At 38.6% G+C, this 23,114-nt stretch overlaps 2 protein-coding genes across 4 annotated transcripts in view; one reads left to right on the forward strand and one right to left on the reverse strand.

The window, feature by feature from the left end:
* Positions 1–650: 650 nt before the first annotated feature.
* On the forward strand, positions 651–15,813 carry PMPCB (peptidase, mitochondrial processing subunit beta). Of its 2 annotated transcripts, NM_001279889.1 has the most exon segments (13): positions 656–789; positions 1,799–1,939; positions 2,674–2,760; positions 3,444–3,573; positions 7,107–7,305; positions 7,676–7,755; positions 10,861–10,973; positions 12,219–12,362; positions 13,585–13,745; positions 14,894–14,979; positions 15,059–15,147; positions 15,307–15,382; positions 15,458–15,813. In NM_001279889.1, coding segments are annotated over 13 exon segments (1,470 nt in total). In that variant the 5' UTR covers positions 656–690; the 3' UTR covers positions 15,523–15,813.
* Positions 15,768–23,114, reverse strand: part of DNAJC2 (DnaJ heat shock protein family (Hsp40) member C2) — a 32,155-nt gene continuing 24,808 nt past the window's right edge. Inside the window, 7 exon segments of one of the 2 annotated variants that reach the window (NM_001280417.1) lie at positions 15,768–15,893; positions 16,197–16,351; positions 18,892–18,999; positions 19,118–19,218; positions 19,960–20,144; positions 22,734–22,803; positions 22,883–22,971. In NM_001280417.1, coding sequence (NP_001267346.1) covers positions 15,819–15,893; positions 16,197–16,351; positions 18,892–18,999; positions 19,118–19,218; positions 19,960–20,144; positions 22,734–22,803; positions 22,883–22,971 — 783 coding nt within the window. In that variant the 3' untranslated portion in view covers positions 15,768–15,818. 2 annotated transcript variants of the gene reach the window in all.

Here is a 23,114-nt window from a genome sequence, read left to right on the forward strand (position 1 = left end):
CTGGGCAACAAGAGTGAAACTCCATCTCAAAAACAAAAACAAAAACAAAAAACAGATCTGTGAATACAGAGGAGTCCAAGAAGATGCAGAGGGAACTATGAGGAGGTGGAGCTCTAGAATATATTGAGAAAAGAGAATTTCAAAGAAGCCAACAATGTCAAATCCTCCAACAGGACCGTAACATAAGTCTGTAAAGTGTCCAACTTTTAGCAATTAGTGACCTTACCAAGGGCAATTTCTATGGAATGAGATGAGCCATATTGTAGAGGTTCGAAGAGTGGATAGTGGTCAACACGGATACATCTTTTCCTCCCCTCACGGCATCTGTCTCTCCCACTAGACTTTTCCTTTAAAGGCAGTGACTTATGAATATTATTCCACTGTTTTCAATCAATTCCATCCAACAGTGAGATATATTGCATCAGGTTATCTTTCATTCCACCGCATTTGTGCCTTGCACTTAGTAGGCGATCGATAAAATAACTGATGATAAAGGGGCTTCTACAGACTCCCCAATTCATTCGGTACAAACCGCTCAGCATCATGGTCGGGCCCTGATTGCTTTCACAACCGCTTCGAGGAGTGTCATTCCCATCACGGCCACAAGGTGGAGCCCACCTCCTTGCTCTGGGACCTCAGGTCGCGACCCCGGAAGCACATCCTTCATCCTCTACCTTCCTTCTAGCAGAAATGGCGGCTGCGGCGGCTCGAGTGGTGTTGTCATCCGCGGCGCGGCGGCGGCTCTGGGGTTTCAGCGAGAGTTTCCTAATCCGAGGCGCTGCGGGACGGGTGAGCTTCCCTCCGGGCCGGCCCTGTCCTCGAGATCTCGCCAGACCCGGCGCAGCGCACCTGAGAGTCGGCGCCACAGATCCGAACAGTGGGTCGGGCAGGGCCTCCTCGACCCGGACCCGCCGGGCGCCAGGCGGCCTGGGGCTGCTGAACTGGCCGGGGGTGTCTGGCTTGTGGCCACCCGCCAGGAGACCTGCTAGTGACGTGTGAGATGACCCTGGTTTTCGGCTCCTCCCGCCAGCTACTGAGGAGTGCATGTTTGACCACTAAAAACGTAGTGCTTGCAAATTGGGGAAAACTAAGAAGTGAAATGGGTACCGCTCCAGAGTTCTATTTTTGCCTAAGACTGAACTTCGTCCTCAGCTGGGCTTCCCGCGAACCTGGACATCAATGAAGTAAAATTTTTTATGTATTTGCATTTTTCTCATGAGAGAGCCTCTGACTTTAAGCAAAGGGATGTGAGACTTTTGTATAAGGGCAAAGAAAAACTGCTGAAAGGCGAATAGTTTCTGGCCGAAAAGCCAGTCATTTGCATTTTGAACATCGACCCATCTTCCTGTCCTCTCTCTCTCTTTTTTTTTAACCATTTCCAAACCCTGTTGCTTTTCTTGAACAATGAAAACCCGAGTGTCAGTTCTGTCTTGTGCGTAGGTAGTTTTACATCGTTTCCCTCTCTTTTTTTTTTCCCTGCTTGTTTTCTCCATAATGAATATAAAACATTTCTAGGAGAGGTAGTGAAATAAAGTCAGTTTCTCTCTGGGTAATGATAATAATTGCTCATCTTCCCTGAGGGAAGGGCATGTTTATAAACACGTTGCTGGCTTTAGGACAGTGGCTGGTGACAGATGTTTCTAGGCCAGGCAGAGATCTCAGTGGAACCAAAATTCAAGAAGAAAGATTCTTTTATAGAGACAGCCTATTTAAAATAGATTTGGTTTTAAAAGCAACATTTAATATCAGATTAGTAATGTGTTTTGCTTTGTCTCTTCCACTTCCTACCCCCAACCAGTCATTATATTTTGGAGAGAACAGATTAAGAAGTACACAGGCTGCTACCCAAGTTGTTCTGAATGTTCCTGAAACAAGAGTAACATGTTTAGAAAGTGGACTCAGAGTGGCTTCGGAAGACTCTGGGCTCTCAACATGCACAGTAAGTGACTCAGGCAACCTTCTCTAAGTGACCCTTCATTTAGCGTAGCAAATTGTTGATTTTAATCTTTAGCTTTTTCGTTGGCTGGTGGTTCAAAAAGGGTGGCAGTTATTTTGCCTTGACAGATTTCCATGAGTTGTGAACCTTTTCTTCCAGTGGTACTTAGTTACAGGGTGCATATGTATCCTGTTGCATTGTCTGCATCTTGTTCTTGTAGCTTATTATTGATTATTTATTGTCAGTAGTATTGATAATAATGAAAGAAATATATTTGCAGGGCTACTCTGCCAAGTGTTTTTACTGATGTCTTATTCGATAAAAAGCAATTGTTGGTAGTGGGCATCCTCACACCTGTTTTATAGTTAAGGAAGTGAGAGAAGTTAAATGGTTTTGTTCAGGTAACTCAGCTAATACATGACAGAGCCAGGATTTCAACCGAAGTTTTCTGACAGTCTCTGATGTTCTTGATACTACAGTTATTAATTGGCTGGATTAAGGAGTTGGGCAAAGAATCCTCAGTGAAGGTGGCAGGTAGATACTTGTAGCACCCAGCAGTATCCTGATCAAAATTTTTAAATCTCATAGTTCACAGGAATGAACTATCAATTCACTCAGGTCAAGAAAATCTTAGTGTTAAGACCAGAAAGCATTTGTCAGAAAAAGGAAGGAGACTGTTCCCCCCAACCTCAAATAAATAAAATGGATTTATTTAATTGTTCTTTGATTGCGTCAAGGTTGGACTCTGGATCGATGCTGGAAGTAGATACGAAAATGAGAAGAACAATGGAACAGCACACTTTCTGGAGCATATGGCTTTCAAGGCAAGTTGTAAGACTTTACAAAAATGCACTCTCTTTAAGAGATAGTAAGCACAAAGTCTCATTCTTTAGAGGCAGGGAGAGCTCTTTCAGTAGTATAACATGTTTTATGTTTATTTTTCCAGGACAGTATCTAAAATAAGTAGTGATAATTGCTTTGTAAAGCTGAAATGAAAACTTTCTCTTGGGATGCAGGAGTTATCTGAACGTATACCATTTCTGAAGCCTGATGTACCTTATTTTTTTTTATTTAATTTTTTTTGAGATAGGATCTGGCTCTGTTGCCTAGGCTGGAGTGCGGTGACGCAATCTGCTTACTGCAACCTCCGCCTCCTAGGCTCAAGCCATCCTCCCACATTTACTTCTGGAGTAGCTGGGACTGTTGGTGCATGCCACCACACCCAGATAATTTATATATATAAATATATATATATGTTTGTTTGTTTTTTCATAGAGATAGGGTTTTGCCATGTTGGCCTCGATCTCTTGGGCTCAATCTGCCTGCCTCAGCTTCTCAAAGTGCTGGGGTTACAGGTGTGAGCCATCGTACCCTACCTGATGTACTTTAGAAATTAAATTTGACCCTGCATGAAACTAACTTATGTCCTCCATATTCATTATCTGAAGTAGAATAGATGAAGGATAAAGGGAGTTTGCATAATTTGTTTTTCCTCTTTTATTTCAAGGGCACCAAGAAGAGATCCCAGTTAGATCTGGAACTTGAGATTGAAAATATGGGTGCTCATCTCAATGCCTATACCTCCAGAGAGCAGACTGTATACTATGCCAAAGCATTCTCTAAAGACTTGCCAAGAGGTACTGTTATTATTTATACAGCAGATAATGTAATTTTCATGAGAATCAGGAATTATTTAGTACTATTTTTATTATGTCTGTTGTAAAATAGTAAGTTCCAGAAATGTGAAAAAGCGAAACTGAATTCTGGGTGAGGGTACAGCTGATCTTATTTTTTTTCTAAATATGACAAATAGTAAGATTATGGATGATGGTTTTTCTTAATATGTAGCAATAAAATAGAGATTATTTGGTGGGAATAAAATATTTTGACAGGACAGCAGTTTGTTAGTTACCATGTTTGTAGACTGTTTTGACTCTCTTAAAAGTTATTACACAAAACATTTCCCAGTGGAAGAATTAACAACAAAATTTAGCAGTTTTAGAGCTAATTGGTAAACTCATTATTTTTGTTTAGAGAGAGAGTCTCGCTCTGTCACCTAGGCTGGAGTGCAGTGGTGTGATCTCGGCTCGCTGCAACCTCTGCCTCCTGGGTTTAAGTGATACTCCTGCCTCAGCCTCCTGAGTAGCTGGGATTATAGGCTCCTGCCACCATAGCTGGCTAGTTTTTATATTTTTAGTAGAGATGGGTTCTACCATGTTGGCCAGGCTGGACTTAAACTCCTGACCTCAAGTGACCCACCTGCCTCGGCCTCCCAAAGTGCTGGGATTATAGGCGTGAGCCACTGTGCACGGCCATTAGTGAAATTTTTAACCTTTAAGGTCCTTCTGTAGTTGTAGTTATTACTTTGCAATTTTGGATTCCTAATAGACTTTCATTAATAATGTTTAAATGGCACTTAACACAAGTACTTTTGTGTATATATTATCCATTTGATGTGCATAGGTGTTTCCACCTTGCAGTTGTGGAAATTGAAGCTCAGACTCTGACTTGCCCAGGATTGCATAGCTATCAGGTGGCTTACTGTGGACTCAAGTGCGTGTCTTCTTACCAGATTCATTTGCTTTGTCAAAACAATAAAATAAGAAACCTATCACCTGTAAATAACTAAAATACTTAATATGATACCCTAACTTTTGCATTAAAACAAAAATGACAGCAACGATGGAGGGTGTGTTGGTTTGAATAACAAAACCAATAGAGACAGTTTTTGTCCCAGGACTAATTAGGGACCAAGAACATAGGGCTAGGCCAAGGTTCTTTAAAGAGTTGTTCATTCCAGCCTAGTTCCTTCCTTTATTTACACAGAACAACAGGGAAGGCAAAAACGAGAAACAGAAAAAGGAAGGATGAAATTAAAAGACTTTTTTCCCCCTTTTCTCCTGGCATCTAGCTGGGAACGACAGAGCTTCTGCTAGTGGGAGTGGAAAAACAGAGGGGCTTTCCCTGAGGAATACAAAATGGAAGTACTCTCTGAAGCAGCTCCAACTTTGGGGATTTACTTGGGGTTTTTCACCCTTCACCCTGGGTGTGAAGCCTGGTATATGAAGTAATAATTAGATGTTTAGACTAATGGTCTCCAGGTTTTTATGATCACTTATTCTTTTTTTTTAATTTTTATTTTTTATTATTATACTTTAAGTTCTAGGGTACATGTGTACAACGTGCAGGTTTGTTACATATGTATACATGTGCCGTGTTGGTGTGCTGCACCCGTTAACTCGTCATTTACATTAGGTATATCTCCTAACGCTATCCCTCCCTGCTCCCACCACCCCATGACAGGCTCCGGTGTGTGATGTTCCCACCTCGTGTCCAAGTGTTCTCATTGTTCAATTCCCACCTATGAGTGAGAACATGCGGTGTTTGGTTTTTTGTCCTTGTGATAGTTTGCTCAGAATGATGGTTTCTAGCTTCATCCATGTCCCTACAAAGGACATGAACTCATCCTTTTTTATGGATGCATAGTATTCCATGGTGTATATGTGCCACATTTTCTTAATCCAGTGTGTCATTGATGGACATTTGGGTTGGTTCCAAGTCTTTGCTATTGTGAATAGTGCTGCAGTAAACATACGTGTGCATGATGATCACTTACTCTTAGTAAGAAAGTTGATCATATATCCTTAATGGATGTATACTTGTAAGTTAAATACATGTGCTACTATACTAACATATATTAAATATACATTTTTAAAAAAGATTCAGATTAAAACAGACTGGGAAATAGGAGCCCCCCTCCCCGCCTTTGGAAACTACCAGGGTAGACCACCAATCCCACATAAAGGAGGATTTTCACACAGGAATTCTTGTCCTTCCATTTGTCTATGGGCTCTTTCTCACCCATTTTACTGGACTCTGTTCTCTCATCTGGACAGATGGGTTTTATTTGGCTTTACAGATAATTTTTTCCTTTTGGTCATGATCTCAGCCACAGCTTACTATAATAGTTTGTTCTGTCATGTTCTTAGTATTTGAACATAATCAGTTCTGAGACAGTGCCCCTTAAAGTGAACTTAATTAAAACAAGCAACAACAGTTTATAGTAGAGTAAAAAATGAAACCTAAACCAGACACGGTAGTACATGCCTTTAGTCTTGGCTACTTGGAGGAAGCTGAGGCAGGAGGATTGTTTGAGCCCAGGAATTTTGAGTCCAGTCTGGGTAGCATAATGAGACCTTGTCTCTTAGGGGAAAAAAAAGAAACTTAAGATTGTAAGTTTATTTTATAACATTAATCGTATTAATGAAATTTAGATTTATGATTGCAACTATGTACTAATTCTTCAAGAATGAAGCACAGTTTTTTTTTGGAGAGGTATGCGCTTTTTCTGATAAAATTGCTTAATGGCCTAATATAACATGTTCCACTTCACTTTTGGCTTTTTGCAAATTAGGGTTTGAGAACACACAATTCTGTGATTCATTTGGGGCATATTTTAGATTGTAAGGATTCTTTTCTCTGTTGCCCAGGCGAGAGTGCAGTGGTGCAATCGCAGCTCACTGCAATCTTTGCCTCCCAAGCTCCACCCATCCTCCCATCTCAGCCTCCCAAGTAGCAGAGACTACGGGCACATGCCACCACACGAAGCTAATTTTTGTATTTTTTGTAGAGACAGGATTTTGGCATGTTCCCCAGGTTGGTCTGGAACTCCTGGGCTGAAGCCCATATTAGCCTCCCAAAGTGCTGGGATTATATAGGTGTGAGCCACGGTGCCTGACCAGTTCTTTGCTTCTTAACATAGCACTGTCATTGCTGTGGGAACTTGCATAGTAAATACTTGGGTGATACAAACCCTCTGTACATTGCTAGCTAGGTATTTTCAGACTAATATATATAACTTTGTAATTTTCATATAGAACAATCTATATTAATATGCAAATTTCCATAGCATTTTTTAAGTAGGTAGAGTCATTACAAGGTGATGGCAAATTTATACTTTTTCCCCAAGGAAAAAATCTTTTGTACTATAGGGGTTTATATGTTAAATTTTAATTTTGTCCTGTTAAGTATATCTGATGTTTTTCTCCTAGGCTAATCATTTAGTATTGAGTGATGGGTCAGTGTCATGATTTCTGATTTTGGTTTAATAGATTTTAATAGTGAAAGTTAAGATTGCTGGCGCGTTTTCTTATATTTTATTTTCAATTAGCTGTAGAAATTCTTGCTGATATAATACAAAACAGCACATTGGGAGAAGCAGAGATTGAACGTGAGCGTGGAGTAATCCTTAGAGAGATGCAGGAAGTTGAAACCAATTTACAAGAAGTTGTTTTTGATTATCTTCATGCCACAGCTTATCAAAATACTGCACTTGGACGGACAATTTTGGGACCAACTGAAAATATCAAGTAGGTATAACAGAATTTCTTGGTGTATAAGGGAATTTATGAATGTTGAAAATAAACATTTACAAACTTTCAAAAAGTATGTTTCAGAAAGTAATTTTCCCCCTGGTAATCTAAGTGAAACTGTAGTTAGCTACATTTTAGTCCCACCTAGCTCCCAAGCACGTGAGTTCATAGGTACTTCGGGAATAAACCAGTAATGGTGTATTTTTTCCTTGATGTAAAAAAGGTGAAGTTCTTTGATGTGTTGCCTGTATCCTATTTCTGACTGCATTTTAGGATACAGTTATGGTCCAATTTGATTTCAGGTATATTATGTGAAGATCTGTTTTTTTTTTGGTTTCCTTTAAAAATTGTTTTACTTCATTTACAGATCTATAAGTCGTAAGGACTTAGTGGATTATATAACCACACATTATAAGGGGCCAAGAATAGTGCTTGCTGCTGCTGGAGGTTAGTCAATTTAAATTTCTACAAATGTTTTAAACACAGTTGTTGGAGTGGTATGCTTATTAGTTTGATCCTGTTGGGAGATACCCTAAGAATTTTCATTTACATAGCAAATAACTGATAGTGTGTAAGGGGAATGTGGAGCACTGGAATCAGACTTTCCCTCTATTTTTTTTTAAAGTAGGTTTCATTTAGGCCAGGCATGGTGACTCACACCTGTAATCCCAGCACTTTGGGAGGCCGAGGTGGGCAGATCACGAGGTCAGGAGTTCAAGACCAGCCTGACTAATATGGTGAAACTCCATGTCTACTAAAAATACAAAGTAGCTGGGCGTGGTGACATGCGCCTGTAGTCCCAGCTACTCGGGAGGCTGAGGTAGGAGAATTGCTTGAACCCAGGAGGCGGAGGTTACAGTGAGCCAAGATTGCACCACTGCACTCCAGCGTGGGTGACAGAGTGAGACTGTCTCAAAAAAAAAAAAAGTAGGTTTTATTTATAGAAAGACTTAATGAACTGTTCAATACATAAGCGTACATAGTAGAATGTGTAAGAAAAGGGCAAAGGAGTGAACTGGGAGAGAGTCGGAAGATAGTGTTCTGTACTTTGAGAATTTTTTGAGATTTTAAATTATTTCTTGAGAACCAACTTCGTCCTTGTTCAAGCATGAAACGGGTATGTTCATTCTTTGATTTGTTCAATCATTCATTTAATAGATCTAATTTTTGGGAAGGAGAAGCACATAGGGAGCCATAAGAATGTTGAATGGGAATCCAAACATGCAGGTGACTTCAGAAGGTTTCCTTGAGGTCATGTTTGAAGCCAGTGAATGAAAAAAAAAATTGACAACAGATATTGCCAGATTTCCTGGCAGTCTGAATCTAGACAGCAGTACATTTTAATTGGTTTCCAGTTTTTTATTTTTTTCTTTTTAAAATACATTTATAGAAATAGAGATGGATTCTTAACTATGTTGCCCAGGCTGGTTTCAATCTCCTGAGCTCAAGTTATCCTTCCACCTTGGCCTCCCAAAACTTGGAGATTACAGGCGTGACCCACCACACCTGGTCTCCAGTTTTCATTTCTTTGTATTTTTTAATATTAGAGCAAAGCGAAGTGTTCTTTCATGTTGTAAATTTTTCTCTTTTTAGAAATTATAATTTAAAAATTCTAGTTGCTCTGGATTGATTTCTGAGCTAAGTACCTGGGGGGTAATGGAGAAGATGAAAACATTAAATATCAAACATGTTATTCATTGTAGCTACCTTCATTGTACATGGCAGGAAGTGCACTCTGAAATTCTCTTGAGTAACATTGTTTCTAAATTGGCTCTTGCAGACTTGGGCTTAAGTGTTTGAAACTGCCTTGGAAATGGGACAAGAGACTTGTTAGATGGGTCCTCAACAACCAAGCTTTCTGGGACCTCTCTGCCATTGTTGTTGGCATGTGGACAAAATGAGTTTTACTTTGGTTCATGGGTTCATTTTGACATAGCTAAAGTTGAGACATCTTTAGTTTAATGGGTTATAGATTAATTAGTATTCATTTTAAATACTACGTAAGTGATGTGCCTTATAAATGATTGCATCTTAAATTCAATGAAATAGGCCAGTTTTAAGTTTCTGCTGACCTCTGAATTATGTCTTGGCTACCATTTATCTCTTCTAGGCTAATCATCAGGATGTATAGCTTTTATTTGCCAAATAGTTTTTTGTATCCTAGCTTCATTTATTATAAAATTATAATTTAACATTTTAATTGTAAATTAAGTTAAAGAATCTTAATTTGGGTCTCAAGTAAGGGATATAGAGTCTAAGTAATTCCTGAGTTTTTGCATTTGGATACCTATTGATGTATTCAGAAATTTAGATGACACTATTTTGTTCCTGAGTTCTTTTTTTTTTTTTTTTGAGATGGAGTTTTGCTCTTATTGCCCAGGCTGGAGTACAGTGGCATCATCTTGGCTTACCGCAAACTCCGCCTTCCGGATTCAACTGATTGTCTTGCCTTAGCCTCCTGAGTAGCTGGGATTACAGACATTCGCCATCACACCTGACTAATTTTGTATTTTTAGTAGGGATGGGGTTTCTCCATGTTGGTCAGGCTGGTCTACCTCTACCTCTGACCTCAGGTGATCCGCCTGCCTCAGCCTCCGAAAGTGTTGGGATTACAGGCGTGAGCCACCACACCGGGCCCTGTTCCTGAGTTCTGATAGCAGAGCATGGAGAATAAAGTATATCTGTGTATCCAGCTTTCTTTTATTTATTTATTTAATTTTATTTATTTTAGAGACAGAGTCTTGCTCTGTCACCCAAGTTGGAGTGCAGTGGTGTGATCTCAGCTCACTGCAAACTCCGCCTCCTAGATTCAAGCAGTTCTCCTGCCTCAGCCTCCTGAATAGCTGGGATTATTACAGGCGCCTGCTACCATGCCCAGCTAATTTTTGTATTTTTAGTAGAGACAGGGTTTTACCATATTGGCCAGGCTGGTCTTGAACTCCTGATCTCAAGTGACCTGCCCACCTTGACGTCCCAAAGTGCCAGGATTACAGGTGTGAGCCATGGCACCCGGCTTTTAAAATGTATTTTATTGAGACAGAGTCTTGCTATGTTGTCCAGGCTGGTCTTGAACTCCTGAACTCAAATGATCCTCCCACCTCAGCCTCCTAAAGAACTGGGATTATAGGCGTGAGCCACCATGCCCAGCTCCAGCTTTTTAAAAATTAGATAGAGCCCATATTTGTATTTTCCACTAAAAAAAATTTTTTTTTTTAATTGGCATTTTTTGCTAGTTTGGATCCCAGAGGTTTTTATAATTTAATAGAAAATGATTTTGTAAAACGTGGAGTTTTCAAGTTGCCTTATTCTTAGCTGTGAATCCATTGGTCTGTTGATGAAAACTGTCATTTGCTCTACAAAATGAGAAAGCTGTGCAACCTCAAGCTTTGCAACACCAAGGAAATAGGTGTGCTATGTGAGCTTACTCTTAAATAATGGCTTTTAGTGAGTGTAGATAGTTCATGTGTAATGTACATCACATTATACCACCTAGGGTTTATTGTAAACTATATTGCTGCTAGATACATGTGAAAATATTTTCTTTCAATTTAGGTGTTTCCCATGATGAATTGCTTGACTTAGCCAAGTTTCATTTCGGTGACTCTTTATGCACACACAAAGGAGAAATACCAGCTCTGCCTCCCTGCAAATTCACAGGAAGTGAGGTAGGGCAAGCCTTCCAGCTAGTATTTAGCCTTTTGGATTCCTTGTGTTGTATTTACACATAAGTAAACAAAATGTGCATATTTCCAGTAGGAAAAGAATGGAATAATAGGAAAAGGGAAGAGGATGTACTCATTTGCTTATATTCCTTCCTCTTCCGTATTGTTTAACCACCTATTTTTCTTTCCTAAGGAAGCAAGGTTTTTTTTGTTTTGTTTTTAAATTTCTCCATTCTAGTCTGAAAGGAAGCAAAGTTTTTAAGAGCAGTTTATAATTTGGTCTTTTTGTGCTTTTTCTTTGGCACTATGCCAATTTACATATTGTAATATCTGGAAGTAATCTTTTAAACCCCGTATTTTGACTTTCACTTCAGGTTTACTCTTGGCTCAGTTTTGCCCACAGTATGTTTTGGGAGGGGGTAGTAACTGTTAGAGCCAGAACTTGCAGGGGATCTACTAGTTATCAACTAGCTTTAAGCCCCACTAGCTGCTTAGTTTGCCATGTTGAGGATGATGCTCAAAGTAGTATCTGGAAAATGCCCTGATATTGGCAGCTGCCTAGAACTGTAGCATTGGCAGTACAAAAATAAACCTGTAACGTCAATATGACATTTCAATAGAAAAGTTCAGATTGAGGCCGGGCGCGGTGGCTTACGCCTGTAATCCCAGCACTTGGAGAGGCTGAGGCGAGTGTGTCACTTGAGGTTAGGAGTTTGAGACCAGCCTCACCAACATGGTGAAACTCCGTCTCTACTAAAAATACAAAAATTAGCTGGGCGTGGTGGTGCATGCCTGTAGTCCCAGCTACTCGGGAGGCTGAGGCAAAATTGCTTGAACATGGGAGGCCGAGGTTGCAGTGAGCCGAGATGGTGCCACTGCACTCCAGGCTGGGCGACAGAGTGAGACTCTGTCTCAAAAAAAAAGAAAGAAAAAGACAAATTCAGATTGACAAACACAAAGGATTGATTTCTACCAGTGAAATGATGCAACCCTTTTTGACCAGGTAAACCATGTGGTGCCTGTCTGTAGTAAAATGCTTTGGGAAAAGTAATTTTTCCCTAATTTAGTCTTAATTCTTCTAGATTAAACTCAACAATGTAATGAGGCCTGATAGTTAAAAAATCAAAATAGAGTCCTGGTGTGCATTTTAACTTTGCAGTTAATGGGACTGGTGATTTTTTCCTTGTTAATAAGCATGTTATATAATGTTAATCTTAACTAGAGGTCCTCCTGCTTTATCTTAACTAGATTCGTGTGAGGGATGACAAGATGCCTTTGGCGCACCTTGCAATAGCTGTTGAAGCTGTTGGTTGGGCACATCCAGATACAATCTGTCTCATGGTTGCAAACACGCTGATTGGCAACTGGGATCGCTCTTTTGGGGGAGGAATGGTAAGTGATTTTAAAAGAAATTTTCCATAACAGATGGAAGATTATCATGTTTTCTTAAATATAAGTTCTTTGTAAGAATCGTTTTTTAAAGTGGCAGAATAGAGTCTTGTACTGTGAATTCTGACTTAAAAATATAAACTGATCCTGGATTGCATGTGGGCCAGAAAAAGTTTCTTTTTTTCTTTGCCACAAAGTTTATTAGTGGCAAAATTTGAATAAGGACAGAAGAATTAGCTAGAAGTACTATATCAATGTTAATATCCTAATTTTAATAGTCAGTAGGCCCTCTATATCTGTGGGTTCCATATCCGTGGATTCAACCAACCATAGGTGGAAAATTTTGGGGAACAAATGGATGGTTGCATCTGTACTAAACATGTATGGACTTTTTTTTTGGTCACTTACTAAACAATATAGTATAACAACTATTTACATAGCATTTACATGGATTGGGTATTTATCTAGAGATGATTTAAAGTATACAGGAGAATGTGCTTATATGCAAATATTACATATACCATATTACATGAGGGCTCTAGCATCTGTGGATTTTGGTATCCACAGGGATCTGGGAACCAATTCTCCACAGATACTGAGGAACTATACCAAGGTGATGTAAGAACATTAATTTCCTTGTTTTTCACAAGTACATACTAAAGTATTTGGGGCAAGAAGCATCACATCTAAAACTCAGTTGAAAAAACTTGTATAAAGAGAATAAAGCAAACATGGTAAAATAACAGGGAATCTAGATAAATGAAATTCTCTGTACTGTTTTTGCAACTTTTTTGTAAGTTGGAATTATTTCAAAACACATTGTATAGATTTGTCTTTACTCATAGATTTCTCCAAAATACATTTCATCTAAATAATCTTAAGCTTCATATGCAATATAACTTTGAATCTTTAAGCGTATGTAGCCAAGAGTCCTAGAAATTGGGTTGATAATAGCCATCTAGTTTTAGAAGTAGGTATAGCTACTACATTAATTATAAGGACTCATTGCTTTTATAACATGAATTTCTCCAGGGGGTGCACTGGGTAAGTGAGATAATAAACACAATTCTTAGTCATACTGAATTTTAACTCTACTACTGAGATTTTGAATAAAACTAGGAAACAGCCTCTAAGGATATTCACTATTTTCCACACACTCCATTTTTCTTTCTGTATTTTGGACATGTATAATTAAAATTCTCTTGGAATTTTTTTTTCCTTGCAGAATTTATCTAGCAAGCTGGCCCAGCTCACTTGTCATGGCAATCTTTGCCATAGCTTTCAGTCTTTCAACACTTCCTACACAGATACAGGATTATGGGGACTGTATATGGTTTGTGAACCATCCACTGTTGCAGACATGCTACATGTTGTTCAAAAAGAATGGTGAGAAAATAGCTTGAAGTAATTTAAATTTTGCCTTTAATTCGTTTTAAACTAGTTTTTTATTTGTGATTTATGGTAATTTTACCTTTTAATTAAGAGACCTAGATAAACAGTAGTTGCCATGTTTTTAAAGGTTGCAGTTGGTTTTTCCTAAGTCTCAAGATGTGAAGCTGATTTATACTATAGATTTTTTTTTTTTTTTGAGATGAGGTCTTGCTCTGTTGCCTAGGCTGGAGTGTAGTTGCGCCATCTCGGCTCACTGCAGCCTCCGCCTCCCAGGTTCAAGCCATTCTCCCACCTCAGCCTCCCGAATAGCTGGGATTACAGGCGCACCACCATGCCCACGATGCCTGGCTAATTTTTTGTATTTTTGGTAGAGATGGGGTTTCACCATGTTGACCAGGCTAGTCCTGAACTCCTGACCTCAGGAGATCCACCCTTCTCAGCCTCCCAAAGTGCTGGGATTACAGGTGTGAGCCACCACACCTGGCTGAAAGTTTTAATCTTTCAGAAGCAGGTTAATTCAGAAAGATGATCCTAAAAGTTTAAAAGCCAACTGGAAGTTGTTTGGAAAATATCTCTGAAAGTAATCTGGTTGAAGGGAAAGTAAATCTGAAGTTGCCACTGCTAAAAGAAAACAAAGTATATTGAGTCGGTAGATGGGCAGAAAGGCTTGCAGCTTCTTGGAAAACATTTAGCTCTGGTTCCTTTCCTCTACTACTCTTAATTGGTTTACATCTTTCTAAATCTAGTCAACTAGGATGTAATTATTGTTAAAAATTAGATTTAAGTTAGACTCTACTCATTGTTTTCAGAAACCAATGAATGACCCACTGACTTAACCCATAGCATATCAGACTCCAACAGATGAGGACTCATGAAGTCTCAAGATGCTTATAGCATTTCTGAAAATGTGATCAGCCCATTTGTATAAAGCCTTTGTCTGCTAATGTGTAATTAGGCATGTTTATGTATCATTTTTGAGAAATTAATACTGGGGAAAATAATCATTTTAGCTTTTGCTTAGCATTGGAATTAAATTGTAATCACCTGTATGTTTTGTGTAGAAGATGGCATCATCATTCTTAGGTCATTAACTCATGAAATACAACATTTTCCAACTACTACTGTTTTTCCACGTTTTTTAGGATGCGACTCTGTACAAGTGTCACAGAAAGTGAGGTTGCACGAGCCAGAAATCTTCTGAAAACAAACATGTTGTTGCAGCTTGATGGTAAAAATAAAGATATAGGTTCTGTTTTCATATGGTTGATCTGTATTCCAATAGTTAATTTTTCCTTCTCTTTAAACAGGTTCAACTCCAATTTGTGAAGATATTGGTAGGCAAATGTTATGCTATAATAGAAGGATTCCCATCCCTGAGCTTGAAGCAAGAATTGATGTAAGTAGTCCTGAGTTACTATTGGGTCATGTGTAAAAAGATCCTTGTTACAAAAGCTGAGAATATGTATCTTTCATCTTGCTTTAGTTTTAAAAAGTTCCAGGTATAGACTTTGTTTTTACTACAAACAGCTGAATGACAGTGTCTTCCATATTTCAGGCTGTGAATGCTGAGACAATTCGAGAAGTATGTACCAAATACATTTATAATAGGAGTCCAGCTATTGCTGCTGTTGGTAAGCCTGGCTTCTTTTCTTCTATGCAAAAAGTTGGCCAAGTACTTTTAATTAACTCTTCTTTTTAATCCTTAGGTCCCATTAAGCAACTACCAGATTTTAAACAGATACACAGTAACATGTGTTGGCTTCGTGATTAAAATGCTCCTAATCAAGATTGTTTGAACACATGTATTTATAAAACAGAGCTAGAAAAAAATAAAAATGAACATGTATATACATTTGGAAATTTGAATTAAATACTGTATCATACTTTCAAAGGATAAAAAGACTACCCCTCTGAAGGTTGTTTTGTATTAATGGTCAGTCTTTGTTCTCTGAGAAATTATTTTGGAAGCAGCATACTTTCAAATTATTACCATAAGTATAATTTTAAGAATGAAAATGTTTACAGTATTTTCAGTTTATTATAAAAATGCACACACAACAAAGATTGTCATTTCTTGGCTCTACTTGCATTCAGCACTTGTTCTTGAGCAGCTTTCTTTGCTTTTACCATCTCGACAAGTTCCTAGGAAGGGAGAAAGGTGTGATTTAAGAAGTTGTGATTTAAAAACAGACATTTTAATCTAGTGTTTGGTGTAAAGAATTCAAGCAACTAAGATAGATAGTACTAAATATACTGATTTCAGTATCTGCCAGGGCCTAGAAAGTTTCTAAGGTTGCCTATTTCTTCCTAATAATATTGGCCCCATAACTACTGGTTTTGAAATAAGCACTATATTATTAACCACTTAATAGACATAAAATATGAGCTATATCACCCAAGCTACAATTTAAAATACAACAATCTATAAACGCTTAAGTCTGCAACCTTGTATCGTTTCATGCAGTCCTTCTTTGTCCTGCCAGGCACCGCTTCTGCTATTTTTTCCCATCTTTCAGGTGTATTTACTGGGTATGTTTTCAAAGCTTGTTCCAAAAGCTTCTGTTCTTCTGTTGTCCAAGGGGTGAAGTCTGTATATGGACCTGTTTAAGAAAAAATTTTATTTGAAAACTGTCTTTGAACATGTTCCCAGACAAGTCTTGTGGTCCACAAGTGTTCGCTAAGTGCCCATTTCAATCTGGGATGTGTCATTTTGAAAATAAACTTGTAGAGATGAGAGATACATATAGCCCTCTGAGTGTTAATAAGAGAAAAAATTTCAGATGGCTCACATCCCAGAAAATAAAATCTCAAAGGCTTTTAAAACACAATAGTAAAGATCTACCTTGTACTGTTTATCTCTTAAAAATCAATGTAATACACTCACCAGACTGGTAAAAAGCCATATTTAAATTTATAGTACTGTTGGACTCTTGGACTCAAAAACACAACCACAATTCATTAAGAGTTCTGATAAATCTACTTCCTGCCCAAGGTACCAGTGCTGGAGAGGCAAGCTGAAATTAGATTGTGTTGTAGTGTGGTGTTCTCTTCGTCACATCTGCTAAAATCTTGGGAGCCGATGCTGAACACTTCCAATAACTGCTATTGTGGTTCTTCAACTAAACCTTGTATATTTCAGAAAACATCTAAGATGTGTGTCAGAAACAAATATATTTCTTAAGGATGTTAAGTATTACACAGTCCACTTGTGTAGGTAAAAGTAGAATGTTAAGTGGTAGAAAGCTGATTTGGTTAAGTTAATGGACTTCTGGCAATTTAGTTATTTCAGACTATGCAGTGACAACACAGACTAATACTACCAGTAGCCTGACTACTACTAGAAACTGCGGCCTGTGAGATCTGTTAAAAGTTAAGCCTAGAAACCAAAGTTCCTTCCCATTAAAGAAGGAAAAAACAAAACAAAACCACCACCTATTCAAAACAAAGCAGAGAATTTGTATAATATTTGATGGTACCTAAGGTGCCTAAGAAGCTTTTTTGAAGGTAGCTTTTAAGTTCTAATAAGTCTTTTGTTGAATTTCCTTGTATTGGTTTAAAGCCCTAAATACCATAGATTTTATTTCCTCTCTTGGAAAAAAGATGGAAGTGACATGGCAGTATTTCCTGCTGTTCTCCAGTTACTTCACAATACCAAAATAAATTAAACGTACTGTTGCAAAACTCCTATGAGAAATCACTATTCAAAAAATGGTGCCAGCTTGCTGTTTAATGGTACAACTGAAGAGGAAGGAGCCTTCCCATTTCCATAAAAGAGGCAAAGGAGTCATACCCACATAGCACTACTGCCAGTCACTCTTGCCTTCACAGGGTCACCTCTCCTCACAGAAAGCAGATTGGACAAATATCAGGGCCCACCTCCCTCCAACATGGAAACAAGTCCCCCTAAGAAAGAGTTGAGACTAGTGTGCTAATACCTGTTGTATTTTGTGGAGATAAAGGTGCAGGAGAATAAACTCCTTTATAAAGAAGTGTCTTTCAGGTGTTCTGAAACCCTGCCTTGTTACTTACCTTTATTAAAAGAACCGAAATAATGCCTAACTCAGCCAAACAAGTCACTGCTGATTTTTGCAATGATTTTCCTCCCCTATATAACACTGTAAGTCTCATATCTTTAAGTTGAAATTTTGGGATAATAAGCAAGATTAAAGAATATAGGTAAAACTGGGACTCTTAGAAGAAAGAAACAGCTTATGTATAGTCAAGTCTATTAATCCAAAAGCATCTTTCTGCGATTAGTTTAAGAAAGGATTGGTGGCTCACAAAACATGAAGTGAAAGAACTTTTTCCACATAAACTGCTTTCAAACCTTGTCATAGCAAGAAAAAAATTTATATCACATCCCAAACAAAGACACACGTGATCAAGAGTTTCACAAGTATACCCACCCATATAATGGGTGTAACACTCATTTTCTATTCAACACACTAAATTGACTTCATGACCCAGTGATGGGTCATGATTTGTAACATGAAAAGCATTGGTCTAGAGTAATCACAACACCCAAGATAATATCAAACCCTAACATTTTTTTTTTGAGTCTTCTTATGTTTCCCAGGCTGGTTTTGAACCCTAACAATTTTTAACATTTTATTTTGAAATAATTTTAGAGGAGTAGAAAGAATCCCTGTATACTCGGCCTACATTCCCCAAATGTGAACATTTTCATATTTGCTAATTATTTTTACCTATATGTACAGACATACTTTGAACCATAAGTTACAGACATGATGCCTCTTTATTCCTTAACACTTCCGTGTTTTTCCTTAAACATAAGGACATTTTCTTATATAATTACAGTACATTTCTCAAAATCAAGCAATTATCCCGATAAAACACTATTCTTTAGTCCCAATAATATTCTCTAACACTGATTTGTAAAACCTGGTAAGCAAAACAAACAGCCCCCTTCTCTAATGGCATCTGAAATGGAACAACTGCAATTCTCCATTTTTAATGGTTAGGTGAAGTCAATCTTTGCCCTGGAAATGTTTGCTTACAGCTTCCAGTCTGCTAAACATTTTATTTCCCTATCATTCTGAACATAGACCCTAAGTCTTGTACATCCAAGCAGCACAGATACATGCCTAGCATTTTCTACGTTTAGAAAAGCAAAATTTACCTTCAAATCGTTCTGAAGGCGTTGCGTTGTCTGCTTGAGGTACCACTCCATGTTCTTTTTTAAACTTATCAAATGCCTTTTTATTTATGTCATCTTTTTGATGAGGGTCTGAGAAATGAAAAAAATTTAATACTTAACAGATCATCTCATTTAATCTTTCATTAAATTGCATAAGTTATTTTTAAAATAGGTGTTTAAAGTAACAAATGGACTTCTCAAAACTCACCAAGTTTTTGGAGACTCTTTGCTTTGCCAATAACATCTTTGGCAGTTCTTTTGACTCCAGAGGAAGAATGTATGTTCATGTAATTAGCAATAACTTCCCATCTGATAGGATATATTATACAATAATGTGAATAGTAGTAAGGAAAAACAAAATGAAACGACAAAAACCATTAGATTTTTACTGCAGAAAGGTTATAGTATGTACAGAATGAGCTCAGATTGGTGGTCTAATTATGCTGCTACTATAAATTCCTGTTGCCTGGACTACGGTTTTTGCTTTTCATGTGTTTAAATCAATGATAATCTTGGTTTTAAGTCCATACATCTTACAGATTCGGTGTACAAATCAACATAAATAAAACCACTTATTTGTGTATACTGCCAGTTTAATACATTTCTTCAGAAGATCAATCATTCTGAAAACAGCCTCGGTTTCATCTATAGAATTAGGGACGCTGGATCTCTAGGGCTTTCTTGGAGTTAAACTCAAGCTCCAGCTTGAGGTGGGAAAAAACAAAGAGCAAGACTGTAAAAGAAAAACTACAGAAAACCTAATCCCTAGCACAAGCCATGACAGAGTAAGCCAACATAAGTCAAGACTTGTCTCATGATCTTCAATTTCCTGAGAAACAAGTATTCTGTCATATGTATATGTGCATGTGTACTGATGCAATGGGTAAGACTGACAGCTTCAAAATGCACCTCACTTTTCACACTTTTCTACTGTGGCACAGAATTTATGTCTGCAAGTTTCTGTGATAACAAGTGCTGCTATTTGGAGTCTGTCTACATTATCTCCAGGCTCCAGTGTGAGTTGAAGAAAAGTTTCATTAAAACCAGTACCTTGAATTTGTTCCAGCAGGGAACAGATTCACAGCTTTAATTAGTAATTGTAGATCATCTTCTGACCAATTTTTACTTCCATTTCCACCTCCACCAGTTGATTTCTCTGTGTTCTTAGATGCTTGTCGCATACGAGCCTCAGCTTCCTCTTTCTCTTTTCTGATTTGCTCATTTATTTCTTCTATCTGCACAAATATCATAAGTCAGGGGCTTAGAAATATATTGTATTGCTATTCTACACTCTCTTCCTGGCCAGGGCTTTGTGGTCCTCAACTCTCAATGTCATTCTCACTCTGACCCCATACTCCTCTCAGGCCAACCCAAAAAGAAGCACCAGCTTTTCACTCTGGCTTCCAGTCTGCATAGGTCTGCCTGAGGGACCAAGAACTGCCCACAGCCTGCCTGATTTTCCCAGTACTCATGTCATGTGACTTCCATTAGCCTTGGACACTAATTGACAAGTCTGTGGGTCAATGAGTTATTCATCCACAAGGCCATTTCAAACCTCTTCAAACTCATATTCACCCTTTCTGCAGACAATCTCATTTATTCTCTACCAAAAGGTGAAGGCAGAGCAAAATGGCCTCTTTTATTTTGAAGCTCTACCATTTACATTGTTCCTTCTAGACTACCTTCAAACATGCACAAGTAAAAAAAGAACCTTTATTTGCCCTTGTTGCTTCTGTCAGCTGCTATCTTAGAGTCATCTTTGGCTCATTTCTCCCCTTCAATCCCTTAGAACCAGTAAAGTCCCAATAATGCTAACCTTGAAAAATTTTTTTGATTCCCATCATCACGTTCATAGTGCAGGTTCTTTTTCTTTCTTTCTTTCTTTTGAGGCGGAGTCTCACTCTGTCGCCCAGGCTGGAGTGCAGTGGTGTGATTTCTGCTTACTGCAACCTCCGCCTCCTAGGTTGAAGTGATTCTCCTGCCTCAGCCTCCCAAGTAGCTGGGATTACAGATGCCTGCCACCATGCCCAGCTAATTTTTGTATTTTTAACAGAGATGGGGTTTCATCATGTTGGCCAGGCTAGTCTCAAACTCCTGACCTCAGGGGATCTGTCTGCCTTGGCCTCCCAAAGTGCTCGGATTATAGGCATGAGCCACCACGCTCATAGTGCAGGTTCTTAAATAAGATTCTTGTAACTAGTTACATCTATCTGATGCACCTTATCCACAAACGTCAGATTAGTAGTACAATGTTGAACCTTCTGTTAATCAAAGATTTGCAGTAATGGAAACTAGTCAACAAGGTATTAAAAACCTGATCATTGGTTCTGCTTTTCCTAACTGATTTTGTTTCCCACTCCATTTCCCCATAACATTTTTTTTTTGTGTCTGTTTTTTTTGAGACAAAGTCTCGCTCTGTTGCCCAGGTTGGAGTGCACCGACGTGATCATAGCTCACTGCAGCTGTGACCTCCCAGGCTCAGGTAATCCTCTAACCTCAGCCTCCTGAGAAGTTGGGACTACAGGTACACGACACCATGCCAGTTAATTTTTGTATTTTCGGTAGAGATTTTGTTTATGTTGCCCAGGCTGAACCATACTTTATACTTCTACTTCTATATTATAGTTTGTGGTATTCTTCTGACCTTCATTTTAACTCTGTCCTTCCTTTCAGGCTGGTTCAAACTACACTGAGCCTTCCCTGGTCACTAAAACTTGTGGCCCTTCCTATCCTACACCGCATTTACTATGGGCTCTCCATCTTTTGGTCCTTCAGGTTCTTCTCAGGTTCTTCTCAGCATGTCCTTTGTGGTGCAACAGCATTAGGCATTTCTCCAAAAGAACCTAGGCATAGTGCTATATATAGTAGGTACTAATACTTGTTGAATTGAATTGAATTTCTGGGCCTGTTTTCTTATCTGTAAAGTAAAAGGTATAGACTAGACAGAACAAAGATCTCTTTTGGTTCTAACTGTTATTACCCTATGAAAATACTCAAGGAATAATCAAAACAATTATTTTTTTCTAATATGATTTTGCAAAAGCTATGATTGTGATAGATACCACAAATCAAACACTAAGTATGGTAAAAACCATAAACATCTAATCCAACTTAAATCAACAACAGCACCTTACTACATAAACAAAATGCAGACTGGGCATGGTGGCTCATGCCTATAATCCTTTGGGAGGCCAATGCGGACGGATCACTTGAGTTAAGGAGTTTGAGACCAGCCTGGCCAACACAGCGAAACCCTGTCTCTAGTAAAAATACAAAAATCAGCCGGGCATGGTGGCACACACCTGTAATCCCACCCGCACTCCAGCCTGGGTGACAGAGAGAGACTCCATCTCAAAAACAAAAACAAAAACAGGCTGGGCGTGGTGGTTCACACCTATAATCCCAGCACTTTGAGAAGCCTACATGGGCAGATCATGAGGTCAAGAATTCAAGACCAGCCTGACCAACATGGTGAAACCCTGTCTCTACCAAAAATACAAAAATTAGCCAGGTGTGGTGTTGTGCGCCTATAATCCCAGTTACTCAGGAGGCTGAGGCAGGAGAATCACTTGAACCCGGGAGGCGGAGGTTGTAGTGAGCCAAGATCGTGCCACTGCACTCCAGCCTGGGCGACAGAGCAAGACTCTGTCTCAAAACAAAAAACCAAAAAACCAAACACATAAAACAACAACAACAAAACAGTGGGAAACATAAAGAGAAATCAGATACTCCCTGCACTTGGTGACTTATATATTAGGTGAAGAAACAGGTCAAAGCAGAATTAAATGCTACATATAGGTAGGAGTGACGTGTTCTTCTATTACCTGTTTTTCCAAAGCAGCCTTTCCTACTTCTTTTGTGCATGATGTGAGTGTTTCATTCAAGCACTGTAAGCTAAAGAAAAAAAAAAAGAAGAAATGAAACTTTATCCTAAGCTCAAGTGAAGACTTCAATAGCAGTTCCATAGGTATACCTTGCCAGTTCAAGCCGATCACAAAGTTTTTCCACTTCTTCCATCATTTTAACCCGCTCTGCCTCATTATCAGAAAAATGATTCCAGGTCTAAAAGTACAAACACAAAAATTATATCTACACTCAAAAATACATCCATCAACATAATTACAAAGCTGTAATCCCAGCTACTCAGGAGGCTGAGGCAGGAGAATCGCTTGAACCTGGAGGCGGAAATTGCAGCAAACTGAGAT

The sequence above is a fragment of the Pan troglodytes genome, chromosome 6 (genome assembly GCF_028858775.2).
Source record: "Pan troglodytes isolate AG18354 chromosome 6, NHGRI_mPanTro3-v2.0_pri, whole genome shotgun sequence".
Classification (NCBI taxonomy): domain Eukaryota; kingdom Metazoa; phylum Chordata; class Mammalia; order Primates; family Hominidae; genus Pan; species Pan troglodytes.